This window comes from Felis catus, chromosome C2 (assembly GCF_018350175.1).
Source record: "Felis catus isolate Fca126 chromosome C2, F.catus_Fca126_mat1.0, whole genome shotgun sequence".
Lineage (NCBI taxonomy): Eukaryota > Metazoa > Chordata > Mammalia > Carnivora > Felidae > Felis > Felis catus.
In genome coordinates, this window is record NC_058376.1 from 87,022,717 (window position 1) to 87,045,007 (window position 22,291).

The following is a 22,291-nucleotide window of genomic DNA, read 5'->3' on the forward strand; positions in this document are numbered from 1 at the left end:
ATAATGGAAAAGTCTGAAATATTGTGAGAATTACCAGAAACGTGACACAGAGACACGCAGTTAGCAAATATTGTTAGAAAAGTGGCACCAATAGACTTGCTCAACAGAGTTGCCACCGACCTTCTGTTTGTAGAAAGTACAGTATCTGCAAAGTGTAATCAGATGAAGTACAGTAAAATGAGATATGCCTATATTTCTAACTAAGAAATGATAAGGACTTGAAATAGAAAACTGTGCATGAAGAAATGGGGGTTGTTTAGTTAGCTTTCACTTCTGTCTACTTTATTAAGGTATAATTCACACACCCTATAATTCACCCACTTGAAGTGTACACCCAGTGGTTTTCAGTAAACAATATTGCCCACTCAACAGACTACAGTATAGTGTAAACATAACTTTTATATACACTGAAAACTAAAAAATCCATTTGATTCACTTTATTGTGGTGGTCTGGAACTCAACCTACAACATCTCTCTGACATATACCTATATGTCCCACATCTTTCCACTGGTCTTTTTGCCACTGAATTACATACTTTAAAAGGTGAATTATGGGATGCCTAGGTGGCTTAGTTGGTTGAGCATCCGACTTCAGCTCAGGTCACGATCTCACGATTCGTGGGTTCAAGCCCTGCATCAGGCTCTGTGGCGACAGCTCAGAGCCTGGAGCCTGCCTCAGATTCTGTGTCTCCCAATCTCTCTCTGCCCCTCCCCCACTCACATTCTGTCTCTGTCTCCCAAAAACAAATAAACATTTTTAAAAAGGTGAAAATAAATAAATAAATAAATAAATAAATAAATAAATAAATAAATTTAAAGTACTCACTAAAAAAAAAAGGTGAATTATATCTCAGTAAAGCTATTATTTAAAAAAACAGAGACAGTGAGAGTAAAGATTAACACTGTGACTGCTCCACAGGCAAAGTGCCACCTCTCTGAAGCAGAAAAAAAAGTGACCTAAAAAGTTAAATTATGAGGGGCAGGAAAAAGTGAGCTAAGAAGCTAAATCATGAGCTAAAAAGTCACATTCAGAGGACATGTTAGTATCTCCATGGCTTAGCAACACTGAAGATCTCATCAGACTCCAAAGCTATTCCCCTTTCCAACCACTGACCTGGCTCTTCCATGTGAACAATGATCCAGTTGAAGGCCACTTCAGCTCCCATATTTCCAGTAAAGTACACAGCCTTCCGACACGCTTCTAGAGGGAAACCCATCTCGGCCAGTTGCATCACTGATGACTCATCAATGTCTGAGGCTATGGGGCACAACAGAATATTCTGGTGTAAAAATGTAAACTCTCTTCTTGTCTTAGCTTCTCCTCACCCACTATCCACGTGCTATCCAAACAAAGTGCTATATTTTTGGTGGTTTAACTTTGTTTTGTTGTGTTTTAAGTCATCCAAATATTTAGCTATTTGAGCTGAGTTTATATCTGACCTAAATAGGAACCATGTTAATTACCTGGACAGCCCAAGCACGGAAAAATCAATTCCCTAATTTCATAAGGGGAGATTTGGTATATTCCCAGAACCATTTCAACCTCTCAGATCATCTCAAGACCTTTCCTATAGCAGTTCTTCTATGACTGAAATCTGAAGAGAAAAGAATTATCTACAGGCCTAAAAGCCTATTCTTTAAATCCCATAGGAAATTATACCAGGCCTTTAGGAAAATATATGTATTTTATATATACCAGGTCAAAGGAAATAATCAGCTCTGGGGAAATGGAGAGCCCAAATGTTAAGTAGAAAAGACAGAATATGTTCTGTAATGGTATACATTTAAGATTTTGAAAGAGATAGCCTTTATAAACCTAACTTAGGCTTGGACACAGAGCGTTTTCTTTTTTCTTTTCTTTTCTTTTCTTTTCTTTTCATAACAATAGATAGATGTTGGTGGAGATGTGTGTGCATACGTATGTGTGTGTGTGTGTGTGTGTGTCCATGTGTATACATAGAAGCACACGTCTGTATATGTATAATGTACAAAAATATACATTAAAACCTACAGGCATGTGTATCTATATATATGTACATGTACACACATACACACATAAATACATGCATGTATAATGCATACATATATATAGGCCAATAAATTTTTTGTATATACTTTTGCACATGTATATACATGTTTATATAGATACACATACATGTATGCATAAATGCACACATAAACACCTACATAGTGCTCTCAAATTATCCAACAATTAGGGGGGAAGAGGAGCACAAAATATATCCCTCATGTTTTCCGTGTCGTGACGTCTCTACTGAAAATTCTGCCAAAGACGGCAATTAGTAGAACATAGTAGTAGTAGAACTGAGGATGAGAGATATCTTTTCTATAAAAATTATATCCAAAATGTATTTATCATACAAGGAAGATACACAGAACATCCTATCAAGACCAAATTTTAAGAAAGCAATGATTTAAGACAACAGTGGCTCCCAAGTTGTGTTGTATGGTGGCCTTGTGTTCCAAGAGAGATGTCATTATTGAACCACAAAACAAGGGGTTTCCATGGCCAAATTAGTTTTAAAATCTACATTCTCTATTCTCCCCTTAGAAATTCACAAGGTGCATCAGCATAGTGAAGACTCAAACATCCTGTAATAAAGACTCCTACAGTAAAGAAACTAGGAAACTCTACAGGATACCTTTCAACATCTTATAAGACTCTAATGTTCCCTACAATGCAGTTTAAGAAGCGCAGCTCAATAAATGGTGTATGTATGTCTATAATAACATATTAGATTGAAAGCGTTTAATTCTATTTTTGTGAAAAATTACGTGAGCCAGGCATGGGTCAAGGACAGGGGAAGGATACATGCCAAGAGTTAACAGTGATTATAGATGGGTGATGAAACCATAGATGGCTCCTACTGCTAATCCATAATTTATAAATACCTTTTTACTTTCATAATAAGAAAATAATCAAAGTTATTCTTTTTAAAAATCTGAGAAAGGAAGGATGCAAATGTTAAACAATCCCAGATCACTCTATTTCTCCTGTTGAGTACAGGTAATTGCTGATAAGACGGCAGGCTCAGATCTAGGAGGAAATCAATGGCCAAACCATTAACACTGGAAAATGGCTGAGTGCTTCCAATCAGAGACAGACTCCTCTGGCATTCAGGTCCAACCACCCATCACCTCCCCTGGGGCAAAAGCCTTGCAAGGACAGCTCTCTGGAGGATCTGGAGCAGCCAGCAAACCACTCACATTCCAGAAAAGGTCAAGTGGCATGAAAAGCACATTTGACTCCTAGATCTGGTTCTGGTCCCAGCTCTTCGGTCTCTGAAGTTTTCTGGGTCTTAATTTTATACTCTGTAAAAGGTTACCTGCCCTGCCCTTCTTACTGTGAAAATCAAATAAGAACCTGGATTTTGCATGAATAGTAAAACTATTTATCATTGGAAGAATTTATGAAATAATAAATGAAATATAACTCATGGTAACCATTTAAAAGTAGTAACAGCCATTGTTATTGTTATAGATTATGCACAGAGACAATGGCTTTCCCAAGACCCTCGCTGACCGTAACAGCTTCTTCTAGCAAAGAGCAAATCGTAATTGACCAAGGAAAAGAAATGTGGAGGTCTAAGCCACATGATCAATCATTTGCAAAATACATGAACTTCTAAATTAACAATAGTTTGTCTCCAGGAGAGCTTTGTAGACAAAAAGATTGAGAGTATTTAGTGTTAAACATTCCTTCTTCCTCCTAATTAATCTCTAAATATTCATTATAAATAGTTTATTATGTTCTTTTCAGAAAACCAAGAGTACCAATTCCCACAGGATTAAGGAACTAAAAGTCTACAAAATTAACACAATCCAATGACACTAATAACCTTTAGAGTATTAATTAATACAGCCATGTCCTGTCCAACAGCAGGAGTGGAAAAAATGCTGGGCCACAGTGCCATCATTGCTCTAGAGCCCTACTCATGGCCAGAGTGGGAAGAAATGGCATCATTAGCCCACCTTCACACCTGAGGAAACTGAGGCTCAGAGAAGTTAAGTAAATTTTTCTAGCTTGCACAGTCATAAATGGCAGGGCCAGGTTTCCAATCCGGGGCTGGTTGGCTTTCATCCTGATGATCACTCTTCTGAGCTACAGAGCCATTTAATCACCATGTCACTGGTTTACATTTACTGGTAACTCAACTTGCAGATGAAGAATCATTCCTACCCAGGAAAAAGCTACACACATACACATGTAGAGAACAATGCCCCTTTATTGAATTCCCAAAGATAAATGTCAGACCCATGACAACTGTAGGACAACTGAGAAAAATTTCGAAAGATACATACGGTCTATCAGTTGGTTCATCAGGCGATCTGGAAATTAAAGGAGAGGGAAGAAATGAGACCAAAGCATGGCAAAGAGTTTTAGAGAAAAAAAAAGAATTCATGCAGGGCACTCTCTAATCCCTCAACCCCGAGGGATTCCACACTGTTGTCAACCACTCAGCTCCCCCCAACACATACCACCAAGTCTGTACAATATGAAATCATCACAGTAGGGAGTGAAAATAAACAAGGTTTCAGGCATTTCAATCAAATAAAACATGATGCTCTGGTTATCACCTTAATGAACGAAATGATTTATCTCCCTGTATTTCTAAGAACTCTATATAATTACAAACTAAGGATTCTGTTAGAAACATCAGAGAAAGCAGGAGCAGTTCTAATGAACTATAAACCATCTTGTATTTCTCTGATGCTCACACTGATCTCTGCTCTCTGGCCCCTTGAATGGACCACCTATGCCACATAACAGAGTGTGCCACGTAGAGTTCCATTCCCTACTTTCCATACTCTACAATTTAGCATTTGCCTTAGCACTAGAGAATAATGGAACATAGATGCCTATCTTGAATATGATCTTGCTCCTTCTGGATTCACCTTACCCTTCTTTGGCACCTGAACTTGGTCACCAATAATATTCAATGCTCAACTAATGAAAAACCTTTGGTAGAGGGGCCCAGAGTGCTCTATCACTATTAATTCACCTAATTAACTGATTAAAAAGGTGAACAGTAAATAGATAGGTGAGCAAATGAAACCACAATGAAACCTATTTCATCAGTAACTGAGCTAACAATAAAACCAAGATTTTTTGTCCCTGTCCTCCGATCCACAAAGATGAAGCAATTCTTTTCTGTATGTCCTTTTCCCTTAAAAAGTTAAGTATTCTAGGGGTGCCTGGGTGGCTCAGTTGGTTGGCATCTGACTTCGGCTCAGGTCATGATCTCACAGTTCATGAGTTCAAGCCCCGCTTTGGGCTCTGTGCTGACAGCTCTGAGCTCAGAGCCGGCTTTGGATTCTGTGTTTCCCTCTCTCTCTGCCCCTTCCCCACTCAGGCTCTCTGTCTCTGTCTCTGTCTCTCTCTCTCAATAATAAACATTAAAAAAAATTTTTTTAAGTTAAGTATTTCTAAATAAAAATTTATTCTTCACAGAGCCAGCTGCTCCTTTGTATGAAACAGTGACTAAGCTGGGGAGGTAAAATGTGGTCAAGATTTTTAAAACCAACATGCACTATTGAACTTCCCCTTCTGGCTGTCCAACCATACTCCCAAGAGGACACAGCTCCTCAAAACTAAAAGCCTACTGAAAACACACTCCTTATCTTCCCTACAGGTCCGTTTGGGGGAAGGAGAGGCAGAGGAAGCCAGAGACAACATAACCTAAAAACTGTTTGGAGATTTGCTGCCCTCTGTTGCCAGTGATTTCTGCAGGTCCATTTCATTTACTCATCATGGGTCTGTGCCTCCTCCCATGACTAATTTAAGTTTACTGTTGCAGCCAGGCCTCCTACTGTATGTCTGTGGTGGGTTAAACACAGGAAAATGGCCAAGGGACAACAGAGTGGTGGAAGAGAAGAGACTCTTCATCTTCGGGTGGGGCAGGGAGACAGTGAGAGAACATCCTCCTGACAGAAGATGGTACCTTTTGAGTCATCAGGAATGACGATAGGGGGGCTGATGTCCGGAAGTTCCTCCTCTCCTGGCTGTAACCCCCTGGCTCGGAGATGGTTGATATCAAGTAGGTCTGGCATGTCAATAGAAACATCTGAAAAATTAGAGAGATTACATTCACCAACTCTCCAAAAACCCACAGTCACCCCCTAAAACCAGCACCTCTAACTCTTATGTACATGTGTCTAAGCAGAGCTAAGGGATGCTTTTCAGTTCCCTGGAGTAGATCACTGGACCAGTAAACTCACTGAGACTAGTTAGATTTAATGGAGAAGCAGAGGGAAAGTACAGAACATTTCACACTGAATAAGCAAGAGGTTGTAAACTGGGAACCCAAAGACTATTTGTGGCCCAGACACTTTCTGTTTAATGTTTTTAAAATGTTGGCAACAAATTCCAATTTTTAAATCATTAGATTTCATTTAAATATCCCTATTTCCAGCTTATTTTGAAAAACAGAAAGCTATAGCATATTCTTAAATGGTAATAACTGCCTGGGTCTAATTTTCAGCTTCCACTCTAGACAATATGTGCCCTAGAGCCTATCACAGACCCCACTGCTGCCTACTGATCCTGAGCATCATATTTGTGCTATTCTGATTCTTCTGGTAAAGAAATGTTTTTCTAAGCCATGTCTTTATCCAAAGTGGAAATACCCAAGAAAGACCAAGATAGCCAGGCTACTCATTTCTTATATCCAATGTACTTCTTTCATTTACATTAATCCCTGTGCTTGTTAGGCATTTGAGTTTGCAGCCCCTAGATTATGCCTTTTCTCAGATCATGACAGGCACTGCGATCATTCTAACCAAGGTAATAAAGAATGAAGTTTTAAAGAAATAAAATTGAATCTTAAGTGTATTAGGCTTGGGGTATTTTTTTTTAACTGCTCAGGTCAGTTGTTATTGTGCTGACTTACTTAAATACAAAATTTATTAGTCTAAAAGTCTGCTGAGATTTAGTGTTCTATTCAGTTATGACAATAATGAAAAATGGGTCCCAATGTTGGTGAGGGATAGGTCTCTTGGGCTAGCACACAGAACCTGAAAATACTATCCCCAAAACTAGCTATGATGTCAGATAAATAAATCCTATTTTAAAACAACAACCCAGAGAAAAAGCTTAGTTAAAAAAATTTTTTTCAATCTCAGGGGATAGCAAAAACAAACATAATGTCCGACAAAGTCAATACAGTTGTTCCTCAACAGAAAAATTCAGGTTCATTAAAGCTTTGAGGCTCCTTTAAATTCAGCAAGTCTATGAAATCTGATCTGAATTTTTACAGAAAATCCAATGACAAAGAAAAATAAGAAAGCTGTTTCCAAAGCAGTTAAAAGCCTTTAGAAGAAAGCAGTTTTCTCTCTCAGGTACTTCCCAGGTCCACAGAGGAAAGGCTGAGTGATGATCATCCTGCCCGCAAAATCATTTCACCAGGAAAATCGAAGATGTGCTGCAGAATCAGTCACGGCCCTGCACAAGGTCACGTGGCAAGCAAGTGCCATGTCAATGGAGTGCTAGAGGTTCTGGGGAAATCCGTCCTGCTGATTTTACATTCTTTCTACCTACCCCCTTCAGATGAGCAGACGAGTGCTTAATTAACCAGTATAAGACCTGAGTTATTTTTTAAGCCCTCAAAACCAGAAAATCTTTAAGACTGGCAAGCAGCCTGAGCTACCTGCTTGAGAAATGACAAAGAGTAAAACTGTCCATCCGGCACTGAAGACAGCCTAGTAACACCTTGATGTTGGATCATGACGATGGAGAAAATGTTCTCATACATTGTCTAGAAAACTAACCTCTAACAAAGGCTTCTGAAATTAGCAAGAAAAAAACCCAAGTAAGGCAAAAATCAAATCCCTTTTTTGACTATTTAATGCAACTGACTATACTCATTTTGTTATTAATAAAATTTGTATGATTTAAGTGACTGTTCTCAGCCACACCTGCCTACTTTAGAGGCAGAGGAGAAATAATAAGAGGAGTGTGTACCTTCAATTACCTGCACCTCCAAGTGTGGTCTCTGGACCAGCAGCACCAGCAGCATCAGTATCACCAGGGAGCTTGTTAGAAATAAAGAATCCCAGGCCCCACCCCAGACCTGCTGAATTAGCACCTGCATTTTGCCAAGATCCCAGATAATTTGTGTGCATGTTAGAGTTTGGAAAGCATGGTTTATTTGATAATGTGGAGATGTCATTTTCACTCTCAGAATCCAGTCATCCCAGAACGCATCATTACAGGGGTGGGCAGCATGTGATAGTTTTTATTATGAGTGCAAATCATATACTGTGACTCAAAAGAGAAAGGTGAGGACAATGGAAAAAGAACGAAATGGAACTATTTCTGACAGCCAACCACATGGGCCCTTTCACACGCCATTTTTTTAATGGCTAATTTGATGTTTCAAGCAAAAGCATGCAAAAGATACCTACCAAATTTTTTGGGAACCCAGTCAAGACCAAAAGTGAACTTCTTTATCTGCACTACCAAGTATTCAGGGAATGAGGCAAAGCGAGATGTTCTGGGAAACACAAGGGGATTAGATCAATGAAACAAGGCAATCAGAATCATGATTATAGTTCATGAAGCATCCAAAGCTTTGTCTGAGGCACACCTGGCAGTTCCAGTGACTGCACTGAGAAGGAAGGACACTCAAACAGACACAAGACACACACTCACCCGCAACCAGTCATTCTTCCTGGCCTTTTCCCAAGGAGAAAATGTTTAACGGAGGAGAAGGTTGTCCTTAGAGAGTGATTTGGAGCATGGTGCAAAATTACACTTTTATTTTGCTGTGGCATTTTGTATTTCTGAAAAGTACTTTTCAACTGTAGACATCTTTTTCTAAAACCCTTGCTAGAATTTAGTACAGTTTAGTACCCCTGAAAAACGCAGAGGTTAGGGGTGCTGAACCCCCCATGGAATCAAAAATCCACATATAACTTTTGACTCCCAAAAAACTTTACTAATAGTCTACTGTTGACCAGAAACCTTACCAATACCATAGAGTCAATTAAACATATTTTATGTTATATGCATCATATACTGTATTCTTACCGTATAAATACGCTAGAGAAAATATAACACTGTACTGTAAAAAACCCACTGGACCCACACAGTTCAAACCCATGTTGTTCAAGGACCAACTGTGTGTGTGTCTGTGTGTGTGTGTGTGTGTGTGTGTGTGTATTATCTGCAGGATAATACGTGCATGTACTACATGTTTGTATGTGGGGTTTGAAAAGCTTCACAAGTTGGGGCGGCTAGGTGGCTCAGTCGGTTAAGTGTCTGACTTCGGCTCAGGTCATAATCTTGCAGTTTGTGGGTTCAAGCGCCATATTGGGCTCTGTGCTGACAGCTAGGAGCCAGGAGCCTGCTTCAGATTGTGTGTCTCCCTCTCTCTCTGCCCGTCCCCCACTCACACTTTGTCTCTGTCTCTCAAAAAAAACAAATAAATAAACATTAAAAAAAAATAAGAGGAAAAATGAGAAACGGAAAAAAAAGAAAAGTTCCACAAGCAATCCTGACATACCCCCAATCTCTGCTCCCACAGAGAATCACTATCTTACAGCACAAAGTTGACATAAGGAGGGTTTATTGAAACTTTGGTTGAGGCTGACTACTGAAAATGCCAACACCTCATTAAAATACTACTGTATCTAAAATCCATGATCATGTGAATCCTAAATATATATAAATATATATACATAATGAGATAAGCATCTAAAATATCTAAATCTGACCTTACATTTTTAAATTAATACATATGGTCAATATCTCTAGACTTTAGTTTGACAATTTCATGCAGACTATTTACCTACTATACCAAATTCAAGCCCCAGTTCCAGCTCATTCTCTCCACATTTATCACCTTGTTTATAACAACCATTTCTATGTGATTGTCAATGTGGATATAGTAGGTTATGTAAAAAAGAAAATAAGCTGTAGACAGATACCATGTCTTAAAATGAAAGATTCTCGAACACCGTCCCCACAAACTCTACTTTTCATATCTAAGTCATTGCCTTCTACCTGGAATGCAGTGGCCCCAGAATTCAGAAAGCAAATACAAATGCATTGCTGCCCCCTAGTGTAGAAGAAAAGCCATAGTACAGGGACAAAACACTATCCAAAAATGGGTCAAAATGATGTGGATTTGGGTCTAGAATATGCTACCTAATTCACTCCAATATGGACAAATCACTGACCCTCCCTGAGGCTCCATTTTCACATCTACAAAACAGATTTCTTAATCATATCTACTTGCCAGGACTATGCAATGTTCATAAAATGATGTGAAAGCACTTGGCACACTAGAACATGTACTATGTATACCGAGGGAATTAGCACGATTATTTTGTCATAAAAGAGCTAGAATCCATGGCATTGAACACTGACTCGGTCTATCACTGACCTGTTTTTTGTCCCAAGCAAGTCACTTAACCTCTCTGTATCTCAAATTCTCCAACACAAGGATGGTAGAAGGGTCCAGGCAATAATGTAAGGGAGTTCTTTAAAAAACAGGAACTTAGGGGCGCCTGGGTGGCGCAGTCGGTTAAGCGTCCGACTTCAGCCAGGTCACGATCTCGCGGTCCGTGAGTTCGAGCCCCGCGTCGGGCTCTGGGCTGATGGCTCAGAGCCTGGAGCCTGTTTCCGATTCTGTGTCTCCCTCTCTCTCTGCCCCTCCCCCGTTCATGCTCTGTCTCTCTCTGTCCCAAAAATAAATAAACGTTGAAAAAAAAAAATTTTTTAAAAATAAATAAATAAATAAATAAATAAATAAAAAACAGGAACTTAACGATCCTAAGGAACTTATCTATTATTACCCTGGTTCATTCTCCAGAAACTATAATATTATCTCTAATTAGGCTTCCTACCTTCTGAGAAGCAATAATAAACATCACTCTTACTCCAATATAGCCAAGTCCTAATTTCACCAAAATCCAACCAACTCCAGCTGCAGTATTTTCAACTAATGTAAAAATGTCACCTCTCTGACCTCTTCTTCTTACCACATCAACTTAAAAGCTGGAAAACATGTAATAGTGAGATCAGCCAAAAGTCATCAGTATATCAGTTATTTCCAAAATGTGGTCGAAAAGCCCCAAGACTCTTAAAATTGCTCTGTGGTCAGTATCTGGGTGAGTAAATCAGCTGGTGATACCATGGGCAGTGCAGGGAACTGGAGGCTGGGGTGTGGTGGGAGAGGGGTGGATAATTTAACACATCCCTTTGTTATGGGTAACTAACTACCAACCTAAGAGTACCAGAAATCAGATTAGATGAGCCCACATTATATTTACCCTGTTAGGTAAACATGCTATATATTATATTCATCTTTGTAGCCTGTAGAGGGTCTCAAATTGAATCACACAGACAGTAACTGCTCAATATATACCTGTTCAAAATAATCTCAAAATCAGTAATGTGCATTCATTAATTGCAGGTTTGGGGCATCAAGTGTGTTAGTTAAATCTAGCAAAAAGGGTAATTTTTGCACCACTTACTCTTTTATTCCTAAAATTAATTCCTGGAAATTAAAATTCTTCCTGAAAGACCATTAGACTGTAAACCATTCAAAAAGATCTAGGTAGACACACAGCAAATTTACCTCAAAAAACTGCTATGGGGACTAAATCAGTTAGTATACAAAGTGCTTAGAATTGTGCCTGACAACACTGTTGCACTGTCTACTGACAACCTATTATCATCACTTAAAGTATATCAATTGTTTGCCAATCATAATCAAGGCAAAAACACTATGAAAGCCTTAATAAGAAAATATATAAGCTGTCCTTCTCTGTGAAATTAATATTGTCCACTGTATTGAAAACCTGGCAACTAAAAAAATACAATTCTATTCTTTCCATTGAATATGTTGAAAATATGACAATTAATCAACCACAGTCCAACTGTATAACCTAAGGCAAGAAAAAAAAGGAAAGGAAAGATAAAAACAACGGTAATAGTAATTACAGCATGTGAGGCACTATACAAAGCACTCTGCATAGTTTATCTTGCCTTAACCTTCACCCCAACCCTAGGAAGAAACTATTATTATCCTGGTTTACAGATAAGGAAACAGGAGCTTAGGGAGATGAAGTCACTTGGCCAAGGTCACATATCAGTAAGTTCTACACTGGGGATTAAACACTGCCTGTCCATTCAAAGCTTGCACTCTGGAATCCTACACTGTACCTTCCTCTTCATAAATGATAAAAGTACACACAAAATCTCTCCCTATTGACCCTTCCCCTGTGAGCTGCTTAAAGGCAGGAACTAGGTCTTGTTCAACTCATTGCCTAGAATATTCCAGGTGAACAATACTTGCTAGGTGAATGAAATGTCCAAACACTAATATTCTTCCCAGAGACTGTCTGTTCAGAACTATTTGAAGAAAGAGTCTTTATTCTGGTCTATACTGACTGAAGATCTACAAAAAGGACATTTTTTTTTGCCTCTTCCTGGTCTTTCAGTGTCTGGGTCTAACACAAGAAAAATTCAAGACCCTAAACTAACATAAGGAGATCGTGTCTATATTGCTAGAAATAAGAAAAAGAAAAAAAATCTTTTAGGAATCTCCTGAACTGTGTCTCCCAAAACTAATACTTGAAACATGATAAGGCATAATAAGGAATATGCAAGGCTTTGTATAAGGGTTATAAGGATATAAGCAGATACGAAATGATAAGGGAAATTGGATACTATGTAACAGAGGAATTAAGAGTTTAAACTTTGAACTCAATAGATCTGAATGAATTCCAGGTCTGCCACTTACTGGCCAATTATTTCTCCTTTTATCTCCTCATCCATAAAATGGGGAGAATGGCACCCACTTCACAGTAGTACCAAGAGGATTAAATGACAATTGATGGTAAGTGCTTAACACATGACCTGGAATAATAAATGGACCAAAAAATGGTAGCTGCTTTATTAACCTAACATTGTCTTCTCCTTTTCCACAAAGACCAGTTTGCAATTATTAACAACTGGATACATCCAGTATTAATTTTTTTCATATACATAAAAGAATGAGAGCATGTATGTATGTAAAAGACAGAGAAAAGGAATAAACGTGTTTAATATCTACTGTCAAGGATTAGAGAAAGCAGAAACCCCTCCTCTAGAGAGTTATGTTAGCACTGCCTACAACTAAATATTTTGTAGTGCTTGAAGAAAAAACCAGGTAAGCAAGCATCATTCCTCCATTACAGATGCAAGAAGGACACTGGGTGGTGACTGTGCCCTGGGATAGAACACAGGCTGGGAAGTGGACACAGGAGAAGGATCTAGATCTCCTGATCACTCACCCTGGGGTGAGAGCCTCTGTCTCTGGAAAGCTAATGCCTCCCAACTCCATTTTAACGATGGGCCTTTTCCAAGTGATAAGAAGGCTCCTTTCTGCAGACCCAGAGAGTGTGTCACACCTTGCACTTCTAAGACACAAGGCTACTTTTCTGAAGAACAGAAAAGGGTAGCCAAGCAGACAGGTATATGAAGAACAACTCTGCAGCTTACATCTGATGCTGGGGACTTTCTAGGTGGTCAGGTCCCCTGGTCACTTCTATATCCCATACATAAACAGAATTAAAGCGCAAAGAGAGAAGGATAACTGTTTGAGAAATCTTCCACCTACTGTCAATAATTAAAGCAAAACAAAACAAAATAAAATAAAATCGTTATGTTGTATACCTTAAACTTACACAGTGTTATTATATCTCAATATATATCTATATATGTCAATATCTCAATAATATCAATGATATCTCAATAAAGCTGGAGGAAAAATAATTAAAGAAAGTGGGTCTACCACTAAGATACTGTGTAGATGTCTAACTGCCCAATGATGTCTCCAAGTTGCAATGAAGTAAATTTCACACATTTACCACACCAACTCATCAATGTTTCTCTACAAGGACACACATACAACACACACACACACACACACACACACACACACACACACACACACAACACAGACCCTGTAACTCAGCAATCCTAGGATAAAAACTTACTTCACATTGAATAACTGATAAAGGAATGGAAAATTATTAACCTCATTTGGATATGAACAACATTTAAAACAATCATTTTAAGAAATTATGGCTTTTTTAGCTCTTTGAAATAAATCTTTGTGCTTTCCCATTTTTAACATATGAAGTCAATCATCTGAAACAAAGAGGAATCCCAGGGATGGCTGTTCCAGAGAATAAAGGATTTAGGTTTGACGGCTACTTGAGGTGATAAAACATCCAGCAGTAGCTCTTCAACCTTCATTCCCCTTTCACATCAACTAGATAGAGCTCAATTTTTGTCAGGAGGAAAGATGGCCAAAGAATATCTAAAAGGAGTGGGGGTGCCTGGGTGGCTCAGTTAAGCATCTGACGTTGGCTCGTGAGCTCATGATCTCACAGCTGGTGGGTTCGAGCCCTGCATCGGGCTCTGTGCTGACAGCTCAGAAACTGGAGCCTGTTTCAGATCTGTGTCTCTCTCTCTGTCCCTCCCCCACTCGTGCTCTGTCTCTCTCTCTTAAAAATAAATTTAAAAAACAAAGAATATCTAAAAGGAATAAAATTCCCAGAACCAAACTTCCAGACCTCCCTTCATTTTACGTGACTATGAGGACTTTACACATTTGACTGTATAAAATCGATTAAGATGTCAAGTGCAGAAAAAAAAAACAAAAAAACTTATGTACCTGACAATGAGGCACACAATGTGGAAACTGAACATCTCCTAGCTAAGTCCTGAGCAGCTCATTTGAACAAAGAGCAGGAGCCCTATGTCCACTTTGAAATACCCTGAGAGCCCTGGTCACCAAGTTCTAAGCCAAATTTTTAATTATGGAATTAAACTATATAATATGGAGTTTAAATATTGAAGACTATCATGAGTATTTCCATAATTTCTTCATTAATATCATTCTTACCATGGGGTTGGGGTAGGGGGTTGTTGGAGTTCTTGACTACATCCTCTTGGAAAAAAGAAATTCCTAATAGAGGATAAACCACAGCCTTGCCTTTAAAAGGCATTAAAAAAAAGGCATTCCCTCCCTAGCACATAATATAAATTATGAACATTTTATTGGGCAGGTCTCATACAAGTGAGCTCTATAATTAGGGCTGTATGATTCATTATCCCATCTCACGTGAGCAAGCATGTGCAGACTTATACAGTTCCCTGCTACCTCTCCCCTAGCCATTCCCCACCTGTCAAGGGTCCCCCCTCACCCCACTCCCACCATACAAGAACACACACACAGGTGCACACATATACACACTTACTTAACACCCGCAGACTTTGCTTGTAGGGCGCTGCTCCAGAAGTCATCGACATTTTCTGGTTCAGAAAAGGCCTGAAGGCAGGCACTAAATGGTATCTTGGCGCGAACCAACTCAGGAAGGGGTCTTCTGTTTGCTTCTGCTTCCCTTCTCGTTAATTCATAGGCAATCAGTTCATCTGAGTAAAAGAGCACATGAATGACCTTGTATTCACTCTTATCTTCTTAAAGTGAAAAACTCCCCCTTTGGCCAACCTTCCCGAAGACTTCTGGGCTGGGGCAAGATTGCTTACTTGTTGCCCTCCACAGATCCAGAAAAGCCTGCTGAAAGGCTGATCTTGAGCCATCTTTAAAGTGGCACTGACAGACCGCATGAACCATTCATATTTTTTTTTGCCTGTTCTTCTTTGAGACTGACAGGAGGGACCTGTGAACTCCAGCCCAGATCAGAGGTTCTGCCCTCATGTGTAATGTGAGTGATGCAGGAACCTGGTCTTTCATTCGTCCAGAGGTCAAGGCTGGGATTACCCAAATGCCACCTTCCGATCACAAAGTCTTCACAGAGAATTTCACACTGAAAGAGACCCAAGGGTCATCTCTTCATTCTGATTAGAGGTCATGGAGGGTGTGGACCAAAGAGCAAAAGACCTATAGGGGCCAGAGTCCTCTACCACACACAGCCTGTGATTCTAACCAATGCTGCCCAGACAACTCAGGTTGAGGTTACCCACCACCTCAGATAGCAGAGCCACCAACCTAGAAGGCCTTTTACACTATTCCTGCTCAAACAATTAAAATACCAAGGGAAAAAGAAAACATCACATCATCAACTTCCCAAGAGTCAGCAGATCTGCTCTTGGAAACTGCCTATTAAGTCAAAATTTTATATAATTTTGAAAGGGACTTTTTGGGAATTCCTTTTGTTAACCAAAAAAAAAACCAAAATAAAACAAATTACTCCTGAATTATCCAGTTTTTAAGCACCCTTATGTACCTATGTGTTTTCTTAAGCACATCTGAGCATGGGTTTAAAATTCATTGTCCAGCCCACCATCAGTTTATGATGTACTTATATCTAGGATGCCAGCATTAGGTGTTCCCAACAATCAATTCCCAGAGACTAAATTATAAATCTCCTTTCTGAAAAAGAATAGTTACTACTCATAAATCATAAACAATGAGTTACAGAGGATCACAGAACTGAGTAGAATATCCCCAAGGCTGGCAAGAGAAAGCAATCAAGTCTTATTCTAAAACAGAAACAAACCACAGACCCCTACCCTCATTTCTACATTATATAATGAATAAGAATTTTAAAACTGGTCCAAAGTTGCAGGAGCTTATAGAAAATGGAAATCATTTCATCTTAAAATCATCATAATCCTCATTAGCACAACAAACTGACCCCCCCCAAAAAAGGGAAAAAGGCCACCCACTGAGTTGGTGACCTTCACAGAAATGACCAGTTCATAGGACATAAGTAACATAGTAGATAATACCCTTCCTCTATTCTGCTTGGGAAGAACCAGATAAACAAACTGAAGGAACCTTCTCCTGAGACCCCAGCCTGGCCATGGTTCCTCTACCTTCTTCTGAAGTCCAGAGACCCTTCTAATGGGTCTTGGTCCTGCCCCACTTCATCTCCCACAGGAGGCATTTTCAATACTCAGAGGTCAAAGCCAGGTTATTTCGAGATCTCTGCTAGAATGTCTCACATCAAAAAATGCAGTTCTGGGGGCGCCTGGGCAGCTCAGTTGGTTAAGTGTCCAACTTCGGCTCAGGTCATGATCTCACAGTTCGTGGGTTCGAGCCCCGTGTCGGGCTCTGTGCTGACAGCTCAGAGCCTAGAGCCTGCTTCGGAATCTGTGTCTCCCTCTCTCTCTGCCCCTCCCCTGCTCGTGCTCTGTCTCTCTTGGTCTCAAAAATAAATAAGACATTAAAAAAAAATTTTTTTTAAATGCAGTTCTGGGGCACCTGGGTGGCTCAGTCAGCTAAACATCTGACTTCAGCTCAGATCATGATCTCATGGTTCGTGAGTTTGAGTCCCACATCAGGTAAGCTCAAGCTACACTTTGGGTGAGCCCACTTCTCCCTTTCTCTCTCCCTTTCTCTCTCTCTGCCCCTTGCTCACTTGCGCCCCCCCAAAAAGAATAAATAAAAAGAACGTAGTTCTGATCATTTCCCTCAGAACTTATAGCACAACTCATGAGTGCTAATGTTCAAAGAACTTTCCACATTTATAATTACAAATAATGTCCCACCAAATTAAGCTGACTCCAAGCCAACTGGTTGGTCAAATTTATAGGCACTAAAATAGGTTCGATCCGTAATCCCTCCAACAAAAACCTGTGATGCGTTGGACTCTTCTCACAAGAAAATCACACGGGGACTGAGGAAACGAGGAAAAGAGACGTGCCAACCAGACACCATCTGGGCTGGGTCTACTCCTGACGCAACTTGGCAGTGACTGAACCGTATTCCTTCTCTCCAGTTCCGAGGGTTTTCACGTATGAGAAAGCACACTGCTAGTTTCCCACTTTGGAACCATTACCCTTGTTGGTTGCTGCCTCCATGGCCACAGGTAACTGCATCAGGTAATCCACCCTCTCCGTGTAGCGGACTTTCCGGGTCTGACAGCACTGAATACGTTCTTCCACCAAAAACCGAAAAACATCACTTGGGTTTTCTGAGCCAATGCGGTTCCTCTGAAGATTAGATTATATCAGGTTAGTAAATTTAGGACTATTGAGCCATAAATAAAAACTGGCATAAAACAGAGTATCTATCAATCTGGTGTAGAGATTGGGCATTACTAAGCATTCCCTCTGGGCATGGCAGTTCACCTAGAGTACGTTCCTAACAAAACACTGGCATTTCTCTAAAGTCAAAAAATGGGGGACTGGTTAAACAAACTGTAGTTCATCATGTGAATTAACATTATGCAGCCATGAACAGTTATGAAAGAGGGACTGACCTAGATGGAATCAGAAGAAAAGGGGTGAGGGAGCCATACTAAAGACAAGGCAGGGGGGAGGCGAGGGTAATAAAGGGTTGCCCTGGAAAAATTAAGGCACATATGATATGATCATGTAAATGCATTTGTGTAAATTATATACAAATAAAAAAGAAATCATGCTACATCCAAATATGTAACGATAATGGGCAAAACATTCACAACAGGTTAAGTGGAAAGTAATGCTTATAGGGGCGCCTCAGTGGCTCAGTCGGTTAAGCGTCCGACTTCAGCTCAAGTCATGATCTCACAGTTAGTGAGTTCGAGCCCCGCGTCATGCCCTGTGCTGACAGCTTGGAGCCTGGAGCTGCTTCAGATTCTGTCTCCCTCTCTCTCTGCCCCTCCCCTGCTCACACCCTGTCTCTGTCTCTCAAAAATAAATAAACATTAAAAAAATTTTTAAAAAGAAAGAAAAGAAAACAATGCTTATGAAACAGTCTGGAGAGAATTAATAAATGCACCCAGGGAGGCACCTGGGTGGCTCAGTCGGTTAAGCATCCGACTCTTGATCTCAGCTCAGGTCTTGATCCCAGGGTCGTGAGTTCAAGTCCCAGTGGGTTTGAAACCTGCTTTAAAAAAATGCACCAAGGGGTGCCTGGGTGGCTCAGTCAGTTAAGCGTCTGACTTCAGCTCAGGTCACGATCTCGCAGTCCGTGAGTTCGAGCCCCACATCGGGCTCTGGGCTGATGGCTCAGAGCCTGGAGCATGCTTCCAATTCTGTGTCTCCCTCTCTCTCTGCCCCTCCCCCGTTCATGCTCTGTCTCTCTCTCTCTGTCTCAAAAATAAATAAACGTTAAAAAAAATTTTTTTTAAAAATGCACCCAGAAAGAGACTGGTAGGTCAGACACCAAAATGTTAGCACTGGTTGTTGGTAGGGGCTGTTCTCACTGGTGATTTTTATTTTCTTTCTGCCTTTTTATATTTTCCACAAGAACATGTTTGTAATCAGGAAAAAGCGGCTGTTTTTTAAGAAGGGGAAAAATAGTTTAATCACAAATTCTCAGTAGCTTTGAAAAACCACAGCATTTAATGTGATTTGACTCTGCTGTAAGTAGAACGTGCCCATCTCTTCTGAGTGGTGGCACAAGGACACCAAAGACTACACCCGCCTCTTAAGGAAGTCTGTCATGGAGACCAAAAAACCTGTGAATGAAATTATGGACAAACACTCTTATAAGTACAAATTAAAGAAGAACAGGAAGATCCAGAAGTGCTAGAAAACAGGGACTGAGAAGCGACTCTGCCAAACGGGCTGCGCAGAGCAAGCCTCACACCAATGCCACACGAGCTTGGACCATGAGAGATTCGGGAAAGGGGCGGGGGGTGGGCACCCTGGCCACAACACAATGGGCTGCACCTGAGGACTGGGCACACCTCTTACAACGCTTTGAGCAGTTTGGAAAACCGCCTTCTCACCTCTACTAGATTCACCAGGTGCAAGAAGAACTCCTGGGCATCCTGCTGTCTATTAGAGGAGAATTCCGGGTGGCTCTTGCTTACGAAGGCCTTAAACATGCGTGGAGAGATCCCATTCTGTTGAGGCTGAGATGTAAAAATAAAACCAACTTACAATAGTTTCACACCCGTTAACAGCACTGAGCAGCCAGCAGGGTAGGGATGACCATAAGTCCCAATTTTCAGATGAGACCACTAAAGCCCACAGAAGTTAAACAGTGATGACAGCCAAGGTTCACCCGACGTTTAGTGTGCAGCAGGCACTGCACTAACGAAACACAGGAGAAACACCTCCACTCTCTAAAGAAAGGCATTCATTATTCGACCCATCTTCACAGGACATGCTCCAAGGCAGGCCATTATGGCCCACTTCAGGGCAGGCGAGAGAGGCAGGAGTGGGGGTTCTCTGAAGGAGGCCAAAGGGGAGGAGAGCTCTGCAGCACCCCCTTCCCTCCTTGTGAGAGAGTCTGAGAGAAGCCCCCATAGAGACGGGGGTGCAGCAGACCTCATTTTATCGTGCTTGACTTTACCGTGACTCGACGATACTGTGTTTTTTTACAAACTGAAGGTGTGTGGCCGCCCTGCACCAAACAAGTCTGTGGGCGCCATTTTTCCAATTGCATTCGTTCATTTTGTGTCTGTGTGTCAAATGTTGCTTAATTCTCAAAATATTGCAAACTTTTTCATTATTGTATATTTGTTATGGTGACCTGTGATCAGTACTTACAACTCACCGAAAGCTCAGATGATGATTAGCATTTTTTGGCAGTAAGGTATTTTTCATTAAGGTATGCACATTGTTTTGGGGGATCTTTTTAGACATAATGCTACCGCACACTTAATAGGCCACAGTGTTAGGGCGCCTGGGTGGCTCAGTCGGTTGAGCATCCAACTCCGACTCAGGTCACGATCTCTCGATTCACGAGTTCAAGCCTGGAGCCTGCTTCAGATTCTCTGACCCTCCCTTGTTTGTGCTCTGTCTCTGTATCTCTCTCTCTCAAAAATAAGTAAACATTAAAAAAATAAAATTAAAAAAAGTAGGCCACAGCGTCGTATAAACATAGCTTTTATATGCACCGGGAAACCAAAAAATTCATTTGGCTCCCTTCATTGCAGTATTCCCTTTATTGTGGTGGTCTGGAACCAAACCCACATTCTCTTCGAGGTATGCCTGTACCTCCAAGAGAGGAAATGGCACAGCATGGCCCCAGTAACCGCTGCAGAGTGCTCAGGCTCATGAGCGTGCCCTTGGCTGTTTCTGGATCAGAGCACGGGTTGTTTCCAGGAGCTTGCCCCTTGCCTGGAGAAGCTGGAGGAGGCTAGCAGCAGCTGCCAGGATGACAGAGAGCAAAGAGTGGGTGGCAGGGACAACTCTGATAGATAAGGATATGTGAACTTCCCTGGGGACCAGAAAAATAGTAGCCAGGCTCCTTCAGAAAGGACACTGCATAAGATGATGGAAAGTCAGCTGGCAGAGGAGACTGGAGGCAGGAGCCAAGGTGGGGGTTACAGAAATCAGTTGAACAGAAAATAGGGAAAGGTCCCTGTGGAGGTCCCTGAGGAGACAAGCAGGGAGGAGGGACACCTCTAAGGAAGCACTAATGTGCCCCTACAAAAAGGCTAACCATGGCAGAATACACATGGCAGCCAAGAGGAAGCCAAACACACTAGCTCAGTGAAAGGCTCTGTCTCTTGTCTAGTATCTCCATCCCTTGATCCTTACTTGACTTTAGAGGAGCCAGAGCCAGAGGGAGCAAGGACACAAAGCTACCAGAGGATGCTGATGCTAGCTAGCCCTTGTGCACTGCTGGTTTCCATGACTCCCGAGCCTGGTAGGGGAGAGATGCTTTCAACTGCCTTTGATGTGAACTGGACTTTTTAATGCTGGTAATCTGCAGGAAATCACTGGAAATCTAGGCGATCTGCCTGAGATGCTCTGAAGAGGCAGAACAGGATGAGTCCATATCACCACGGAGGACAGAGGTGGGCTCATGATAAAGCTGTTTCCTGAGTCCCCTCCAAGTTCACCCATCTAATAATGGTGTTACATGTCACTTCACTCAACACTCACAAGAACCCCGCAAAGAAGGGACTTCCGTTATCCTCACTTGATAGCTAGAGAAACAGAGACGGGCAGAGAAGTGCCAGACAGATCTTTCAACTCAAAGAGGTCTTACGACCAGATTATCATGCAGCTAACAGAGCAGAACCAGAATGAACTCTAGTTGTGATTCCAATTCCAAGCTCTTTGAAGCAAAGATAGGGAGTGGCAGCTGTAGCACACAGTAGGTCTCAGTGAGACAAACCTCAGCTTGCCAAGCAAGCAGAGGAAGTGGTTCATGTACTGTGCAAACTGTGCGGCTGCTGCACACCTACTTCTTCTCAAAACCTCCACTTGCTATCCTGAGAAACTTAACAGAAACCCATGGGGGAGGGGAAGGAAAAAAAAAAAAAAAAGAGGTTAGAGTGGGAGAGAGCCAAAGCATAAGAGACTCTTAAAAACTGAGAACAAAATGAGGGTTGATGGGGGGTGGGAGGGAGGGGAGGGTGGGTG

At 41.0% G+C, this 22,291-nt stretch overlaps 1 protein-coding gene across 1 annotated transcript in view; it reads right to left on the reverse strand.

Annotated features, from left to right (window-relative positions):
• USP13 (ubiquitin specific peptidase 13) overlaps nucleotides 1-22,291 on the reverse strand; it is a 117,938-nt gene that overhangs the window by 23,528 nt on the left and 72,119 nt on the right. The window contains exons 11-17 of the mRNA XM_023260372.2: nucleotides 19,699-19,824; nucleotides 17,821-17,974; nucleotides 15,274-15,448; nucleotides 8,422-8,510; nucleotides 5,961-6,083; nucleotides 4,321-4,347; nucleotides 1,115-1,258 (exon numbers count right to left, since the gene is read on the reverse strand). Of these exons, the coding sequence (XP_023116140.1) occupies nucleotides 1,115-1,258; nucleotides 4,321-4,347; nucleotides 5,961-6,083; nucleotides 8,422-8,510; nucleotides 15,274-15,448; nucleotides 17,821-17,974; nucleotides 19,699-19,824 (838 nt within the window). The remainder of the gene's footprint in view (nucleotides 1-1,114; nucleotides 1,259-4,320; nucleotides 4,348-5,960; nucleotides 6,084-8,421; nucleotides 8,511-15,273; nucleotides 15,449-17,820; nucleotides 17,975-19,698; nucleotides 19,825-22,291) is intronic.